Consider the following 9,425-nt stretch of genomic DNA (forward strand, 5'->3'; position numbering starts at 1 on the left):
ATGGGAGTTGTTGAAAGAATCGAACAAGCCAAAGTGCTTGTTCGACTCTCATAATTCCACTACATGTATCAAGAAGAAAAGAAACTGGACTCCAGACTTTGGTTGCAGCTATAAATATGAGCATTATCCAGGTCATCAAAGTTTCTAACATCATTGTAGCTTTATCATATTTTAAACCTTTGAAGGTCATACTTTAGCTTCTTCACGTAGGTATAAGGCTTATAACTGGTTACGGAGCATGAAGCAGGACCTTAACAGGTCCAAAATGTATAGCTACAGTGCCATTTCAAACCCTCATGACCTAAGTAAAGCTCATTTCTTTAATTTCATCTGAAGTGCAGTTCATTCTGTTCTTGATTGTTTCTTTTGGATGATCCCTTGGCAATTACTCTTCCATTAAAGTAAGTCTACAGTTGGTTACAATACTACGTACAATACTACGCGTTGTTGTGTAGTTGAACATTACAAATCTCCTGCATTCCTTTTTCTTATTGATTCAATAAAATAAGTTTCACCTAACGTTTGTATGTCTTATTCTTAACAGGTAATTCCCTTTCCTGCTGGCTGTGATATACAGGAGAAGTGCGCATGCCTGGACCCCAATGCAAAGGAAAACAATCCAAATACTCAAAGTCCAAACCATGGATAGTATTCTGTCGAGTTCAAATGACCACAACTGATGGCAGACTGGAAAACACATCACATTCCCTTTGTTATTTTTATATTAGCTGCTGAACTGGATTGCGTTTCTCCATAAGAAACCATCACATCCTGACCAGTCTGACATTTTTCTATATAAATGAAGAGCTGCGATTGATGCATTATGATTAAAATGCCATAAAGAACAAACACAGAAATCATAGTATTAAGCTGTGGTATGGCCAGAAGAAGACAAAAAAAAAGAAAACAAGCCATAAACACATTGATTTTTGGACAGCTAGACTGGACATGTCAGTCCTCCTTTTCCCATGCAGATGGTAGACTGTGAAGATTCGAAGGCGAAACGGGAGCGACAGATGAAACTACATGATGTTTAGGTTTGCAGTTGATGCAAGCTTTAGAGTTTCTTCATCAAACCTTGAGCTGTGCACTTTTCTAGTTGGAAGGTCTGTTAGGGATGACATCTATCTGCCTTATAACAGACATACATCATTTATCCCTTTGCCACCAAAACCCAACACTAGTTATTTGAGCATAACTGTTGCTGCTATTCCTGCTGCTATGTCCCATACAGCCATTCTCCTTACTGTGTCAGGTCAAGTTGAAATCAACCGAAACAACCAGTCTGCCTTAAATCTCGTCTTTAGCCTGCCATGACACCCTCAGGCCTCGTCCTTACAAATAATTGACAGGGACCAAATGATCAGCTACTTTGAGATGGGTTAGAACCTCCTGGAAATGTCTACCATGAAGATGTTTGTAGGTGTAGGGTCGATGCTAGGTTGACAGTGGAAATCTCCGAACAGCTGCTCATTACTAAACTTGGGTTGTAGATGGTCTCTAAAATTAAGTGGGTTTTTATCAGTATTATGTTTAGGTTGAATCCATGAAGAGTTTGGTTTCTTTTTTTGATTTCTTCTTTCCTAGAGAACACTGCCCTTACTCATTTCTTCAAGGTTTTTTTTCATGCTTTTGTTTTATATCAGCATGTTTACTTTTTTTTTAACTGTCTTATTTGTTAATTACATGTGCTAGCTATTATCATTTTACAGTAAGTCAATACATTTGCTTCGTGAAATCTAAAACATGTACATCGGGAGCTCATAACTCTTGAGTAGACCAGTGGTGGATAAGGCTGGGATGACAACCGTGTATTTTGTTTCTTTTTTGTTTTTTTTTATGTTTTATAACAGCCCGAACAGTGCTGTTATGAAATAGTATCGGAAGGCCAGTTTATCACGATGATGCTTACTGTATGCTGCTGAGAAGTCTCCGTTGAGTTTGGGGTACAAGTCATTTTTTGAGCTGCTGCTGAACGATGAGCGTCCATTTGTTAAAGCACTGTGTAGGCAAGAAACATGTTCCGAGGTCTTGTGGCAAAAGAGATAGGATTGTCCTGGTTCAAGATCTATTTAAGATGGCAGCTTTTTACCTCTTCAATCCCTGAAGGATTAGGGCATTCCCTGAGGGTGTTTTCAGAGCAGGTTTCAGCTACCTCCTTTCTGGTTTCAATTTCACTAGCTTGAACTGTCAAATTTGTTTAGTTCTTTTTTTTCCCTGTGTTTAGAAGAAGAAAAATAAGCAAAAGAAAAAAATATTAAATTTTTGCAACCCTATTTTTTAACTGCATGGTCAAAAAATAAGATGCAAAGTATATGTTTTTAAAGGGACGTAATGTAGGTACTTGCAAAGCAGAGAGCTATCCCACTCTGCCTGCGTGGCGATGGCTAAGAGCATGTTTATTGATCTTGTGTATCTTTCCCAGTGTGTGAGGTTCATTTTTGTTATAAAATATTACATGTACTTTTTTTTTCTTTTTTTGAACCAGTAATCTACTAAACTCCAGTTACTGGTCTCCACCTCAATTATTGATATTCTTTATGGCTGCTGCTAGCATTACCTAGAACATGCTTTATTGGGCCATTCTGTACACACTACTATAACCTGATATGCCATATTGAACAATGTATGTATATATATATATATATATATATATATATTAGCAGTCAAAAATTCGGACATACCTGTTCATGTGCTGGTTTTCCTTCTTCTTTTTGGAATGTGCACATCGAACATTCAGACTGAAGCAGCAAGACTACAAATGGGAATATATGGAAAAAGCAGTAAAGAAAACTGTGTGAAATAAACCAGAATATGTGTTAAACATTTAATTCCTCAAATTTCCCACCTTTAACTCTGAAGACAATTTTGCACACCCTTGGCATTCTCTCCAGCAGCAGCATCAGGTAATTACCTGGAATGCCCTTCCTACAGCCCAAAGATGTTCCCAGAGGTGTTGAGCAATTGTTGTCAGCTTTGCCTTCACTTTGTGGTCCAAATCATTCCAAACCAACTCTATTGGTTTGAGGTTAGGTGACTGTGAAGGCCGTATTGTCTGATGCATCACTCTATCCTTATCCGTCTTGGTCATGTAGCCCTTACATAGCTTGGAGGTGTACTTTCTGTAATTAACCAGTTGCAACATATATTATGGTCCAATAAATGCAAGTCCAACAAGCAGTTCTTACAGAAAGTTGTGGCCATGCTGGGTATGTGTACATTGCATTCAAAATAAATCATCAACAGTGTCACCAGCAAAGCAAAATCATATCACTCATCTCCTTCCATACTTCAACGGTGGGATAACCCATTTAGAAACAATTTGCTCACCTTTTCTGCATTTCACAAAGACATGGTAACTCTGATGAACTTATCCTCTTCAGCAGAAGTAATTTTTGGACTACCTTTTCCTGGGGCGAACCTCATTAGAACCAAATTGATCATAATGATTGATGGTTTCCATGACTGCACTTGAGGATACCTTCAAGATTCTGTCAATTTTCTGGACTAATGCACCATCATGTCTTAAAGAAATGATGGACTATCATGTCTCTTTACTTAGTTGAGTTATACTTGCCCTAGTCTAGCTTAAAGTAGTTGAGTAATAGAGCTCAGTACTGTATGGAGCTGTGTACCAACACTGCCTCTGTAAAACACAACTGATGGTCACAAACATTTTCTGAAGGCCGGTGATGCTAGAAATGAACTTCAGACGAGGCATATCAGTTCATTGGAAGCTGTTACAGGTGACGTCTTGGTTAAGTTGTTTTAGAGAATGCTTATGGAGTATAAAGCTGTCATTAGAGTAAAAGGAGGGTCATTTGAGGAATCTAAGGTTTAATAAGTATTTTGGTTGGTTTCAAATGTTCATGGTTGTGCAACTTTCAGTGTGAATCTACAATGTGCACATTCCTATAAGAAAAAAGGAAATCATTGCATGAACAGATAAGTCCAAATTTTTGACTGGTATTGTGTATACAGTATATATATGTGTGTGTGTGTGTGTGTGTGTGTGTGTGTGTGTGTGTGTGTGTGTGTGTGTATGTTTGTATTAGCTCCATCTCACATCCAACAACAAAGGAGTGAACATTTCAAATGAACACAGGAGTAATATGAATGGATGAGCAAACAAACCTCGAGAATCAACAGGTAGAAGCTGGTTATATGGTTGAGAATACCAGTTAATAAGAAGAACTAACTAAAACTTAAAATACCTGCATTGATAAAGGGGTTGTCTTATGAAAACAGCCCTTTCCATATGCCTACCCAGGACACCCCTTTTACTACTAAGAGCAATGAGAACATTTTAAAAATTGTCTCTCGCTCTACTGGATTTTGCCCATCTTTGTCTTGCAGGGTTGTCTACCTATTTGAGAGATAGACCCATGGACATCTGTTGATAGTAACTACTACACAATGTAAAATGTAGAAATATTATCAGTTTATAAACGGATTTTATACAACTGCAAGACAAAATACAGTAATAAGTTATTCTTGATATTCATAGTTTCTGTGTAACAGCAAGCCTTACTCTAAGTAGGTCCATCATTCAGTTACCATTACAGACCTCCAAATCCCCCTCCTCCTTTTATACAGCCAAAGAGTTGAAAATCTTGCTGACGTCGATCACCATCGACGTCTGTCAAGCTTCTATTAACTTCAGCTTTGAAGCAATAAAAGTTTGTGTGTCTCGAAAACACAGTCTATAGATCTCAATTTATGAAGGTGTATCAGCTAGTAGCATTCATGTGTTACAGAATTAGGCATATCTTAATCACGCATGCCCCTTATGAATATTGGGGTTTGAAATGCCAATCTTAAAGAATTGCGGACATATTTAGCAAAACAAAAAAAAAGTCATTCCATCTTAATACTTTGAACTAATTTACATTGCTGTCTCTATTCAATGGAAATCATGCATTTTGGTTTAAGAAGTAGAAATTACGTGACCAAAGAGACCCTTCTTTTTATACATCTGTTCATGGTTATCTAGAATTCATAGATTCATCATCGTTCCCCATTTTACAATTTACGTTATTTATCTGATACTGATTTCAAGGTACAGAGTTATTGCAGTCCAAAGCTGCATTCACAATTCTGCCGGTTGCAACGGTCAACAGTCACATCAGTTCATCGGTAAATAATATTTTCTTTGGAATCTACAGCAGTATAAGGTTTAGGAGAACTGGTAGATCTGTGTGCAGGAGTAAATATTGTGACAAAAGGGCCATCGTACATCTATGTGTTAATGACAAAATTCAAGTGTAAATCGTTGTGGAAAAAATGTGCGACTTTTGGTGTTTTCACGCCAGGTTTTCCCACCTACACCAAAATAGGTAACACCACAGCTCTTCTAATTCATGTTGAACTGTGGCGTTTCTTACACCAGATAACTTACTCCAGTCACACACCATAAGCTCACACCATAATTAATGAATCAGGAGCATCTGACTCCAGGACTCCTCCTTATCAAGACTGGCATGAAAATCACCGGTCATGATGAATCCAGGCCATAGAGTTAGATGCTATACCTTGCTCCATGAGGTGCTCATTGTTGGACATATTCTCATTAAAGAGAATCTGTCAGCAGGATTTCACCCCCAAACTATTTCCATGCACTTGTAGCTCTATCAAGCAGTCCAGCAATACCTTTACATGGCCGGTCCATTCCTCCATTACTGAGAAATCAGGGTTTTCATTTATATGCAAATGAGGCTGAAGGACTATTGCAGATCTGAAATCTCTGTCAAGACAGCTTTATTCCCCTCCTAGTGCCACCTCCTTCTGCTTGTCTAACAGCCTTTATATGGAGATGGGTGGGGAATAGAGCTGGAGTGACAGAAGCATTAGCTCTACCTTACCCAATTACATATAAATTCAAACCTTGATTTCTCAGGAACAGAGGAACGGACAGGCCATGTAAAGATATTGCTGGACTTGCCTTTGAAAGAGCTACACAGAGTGGAAATCCAGCTGACAGATGCCTTTTAATGTGCCATTTGATAGGACACGTCTTTGCATGAAATTGAATACATTGTTTTAGAACTGTAAGAGTAGAGTAAACATGGACGGGACGAGTCTACTAGATGAAAGCTGCCGTTCTTTACTTTGGCCTGTAGAGTGTTGGTCCTGAGCCATGATGCTCCCCTATGATAAACCCTTGACTTCCGAGGGCATATATACAAAGATTGTCCCAAATGGTGAAGCAAAGCAGGAGAAGCTGGAAGTTTGAGAGTAGGCCACGTAGACCGAAGAGGTGGTCAGAATAATGAAACCTTAACCTAGCTTTGATAGCAGGCCAATTCTAGTTGACACCAGCAGATGGTAAATCATATTCACTTCATGAAGAACTTTATGAAATGACCTGCGTTAAGAATAGTATATATGTGTGAGCGTGCGTGCGTGAGTGCGTGGATGACCTTGTGTAAGTAACCAGGCCTGCTCTCTGTATATTACATGCTAATGCTCCGTATCCAAACTGTGATCTCCTCAGAAGAAATGAAATATACGTCGATTATGGAAACTGCTCTTCCTTATTTATGTCTTTGAATGAAACTTTTATTTGTGATGTTATAAAATCAGTTAAACGTCTTTTTTGATCATGAACAAAAACTGAAGTACCGAACTCCTCTTGAGAACCTGTCTCCATAACCTACTGTAGTTGTAACCTTCACCCCTCTCCTTCCTCATCCTCTCCCATCCACACCTCATGTGTACTTGTGCTGCTCCGTATTGTCGTATTTTAGAATAATTTGTTTTTAAATGTTCGAGAAGAAAAAATATAACTGAAAACCTTCAAGCAATATATAAAGATGTAAATAGTAGAGCTTATTTATTAAGAATGTCATACATTTAATTTATATCTACACAATGTTATTTTTAAGTTATTTTTACTTCCTTCAATACAGTTTTGAAATATTATTTTGTCATTATGTCATGAGATTTTTTTTTTCATTACTCACATACTGGACATAGGTCAAAATTAAAAAAAAAATGTAAAAAAAATCATATTTTTTTGTTCAAATACTCTGTATTGTAATGTATATTACTTTGTAATTCTATTATTTAACTATTTAGATTACCTAATTGTTACGAGAGGTTAAGGTTTTATGGAATGATCCATGGTTTTTATTTTAATTTTTTTTGTTTTGTTCTGTTTTTTTTTTCCATTATAATGGTGTTAAACTTTGGCAGATTTACAAGACAATCTCCCACCAATAGCTTTCAGATTAGTATCTGCTCATATGCAATGTGGCATTGCATGGTAAAGCTAACATTTGGAATCAGCCATTAGTGTATGATACTTCATTTACATGCAATGCTGATATGTTCTTAAAGGGACACTACCACCAAAAATAATATAAATAAAGTTATGTTTATTAATTTCATGACTTTCAATTTAGAGTGTACGTTTATGTCGAGGCGTCTTCATTTCTTGTTACATTTCACAAAGATCTCGTGTCAAGTGTCGCCGTCAAAATCACACACAAGGCTAAGTTCACGGTGATGTGCTCTTTTGCGCTTGTCTCCACATTTTCAGTTATGAAATGGGTCTTTTACTAAACAGGTACAAAGAGGAGGAAATACGGATCTGCGACATAAAACACACACATCAACAAAATGTTGGCTTTCACAGGTAGCTGCACACATGAGATGATTGTTGGATGAACATCTAATGGGTCACAGGATGGCCCAACCTTTCTGGACAGTTATTGCTGGCATTTTTATTCTTACTGCTACAATCAGAGGTGTCTGGCAATAGCCGCCATACAATAATATTGTCTATAACTGTCCCCATTCACAAATAATATCCCATAATTGTCCATACACAGTAATATTCCCCCCATAATGTCCTCCATCCTGACATCTAGCTTGTAATAATGTCCTCCTTCTTGATCACCTATCCTGTAATACTGTCCTCCATCCTGAACCCTATCCTGTAATAGTGTCCTCCATCTTGACCCCAACCTGTAATAATCTCCTCCATCCTGACCCCTGTATTGTAATAATAATGCTCTCCGCCCTGATGCCTATCCTGTAATACTGTCCTCCATCCTGACATCTATCTTGTAATAATGTCCTCCTTCTTGATCACCTATCCTGTAATACTGTCCTCCATCCTGAACCCTATCCTGTAATAGTGTCCTCCATCTTGACCCCAACCTGTAATAATCTCCATCCTGACCCCTGTATTGTAATAATAATGCTCTCCGCCCTGATGCCTATCCTGCAATACTGTCCTCCATTCTGACACCTATCCTGCAATACTGTCCTCCATCCTGACCCCTATCCTGTAATAGTGTCCTCCATCTTGACCCCAACCTGTAATAATCTCCTCCGTCCTGACCCCAGTATTTTAATAATAATGTTCTCCGCCCTGATGCCTATCCTGTAAAAATGTCCTCCATCCTGACCCCTATCTTGTAATATTGTCCTCCGTCCTGACCACTATCCTGTAATACCGTCCTCCATCCTGACACCTATCCTGTAATAGTGTCCTCCATCTTGACCCCTATCCTTTAATAATATCCTCCGTCCTCACCCCTATACTGTAATAATAATGTTCCCTGCCTTGACCCCTATCCAGTAATAATGTCGTCCATCCTGATGCCTATCCTGTAATAATGTCCTCTGTCCTGACATTTATCTTGTAATAATGTCCCGCATTCTGACCTCTATCTTGAAATAATGTCCTCCATCCTGACCCCTATCTTGTAACAATGTCCTCCGTCCTGACCTTAATCCTGTGATAATGTCTTCGGTCTCCTGACCCCTATCCTGTTATAATATCCTCTGTCTGGACCCCATCCTGTAATAATACCCTAAGACTTGACCCCTATCCTGTAATAACATCCTCCGTCCTGACCCCTATCCTGTAATAATGTCCTCCATCCTTACTCCTATACTGTAATAATGTTTTCCATCCTGACCCCTATTCTTTAATAATGTGCTCCATCCTGTCCCCTATCATGCAATAATATCTTCTGTCCTGGCCTATAATAATGTCTTCCATCCTGACCCCTGTCCTGTAATATAATGTCCTCCATTCTGACTCCTATCCTTTAATAATGTGCTTCATCCTGACCCCATCCTGTATTAATGATTTCCATCCTTACTCCTATACTGTAATAATGTCCTCCATCTTACGCCTATCCTCTAATAATGTTCTCCATCCTGACTCTAATCCTGCAATAATATCTTCTGTCCTGTCCTCTATCTTGTAATGATGTCCTATGTCCTGACCTCTATCCTGTAATAATGTCCTCCATCCTGACCCCTATGCTATATTGTTATAATGTATTCAGTTCTGACCGCTATTTTTTAATAATATCCTCTGTCTTGAGTTCTGTCCTGTAATAATATCCTCCGTCCTGATCATTACATTGTAATAATGTTCTTCATCCTGACCCTATCATGTAATAATG

General features: G+C 38.4%; 1 protein-coding gene across 1 annotated transcript in view; it reads left to right on the plus strand.

Moving 5' to 3' along the window:
• Positions 1–7,365, plus strand: part of PAPPA (pappalysin 1) — a 447,251-nt gene extending 439,886 nt beyond the window's left edge. Inside the window, exon 22 of the mRNA XM_069748556.1 lies at positions 545–7,365. Within this exon, the coding sequence (XP_069604657.1) occupies positions 545–649 (105 nt within the window). The 3' untranslated portion in view covers positions 650–7,365. The remainder of the gene's footprint in view (positions 1–544) is intronic.
• The last annotated feature ends 2,060 nt before the right edge of the window (positions 7,366–9,425 follow it).

This window comes from Ranitomeya imitator, chromosome 2 (assembly GCF_032444005.1).
Source record: "Ranitomeya imitator isolate aRanImi1 chromosome 2, aRanImi1.pri, whole genome shotgun sequence".
Taxonomy (NCBI): Eukaryota; Metazoa; Chordata; class Amphibia; order Anura; family Dendrobatidae; genus Ranitomeya; species Ranitomeya imitator.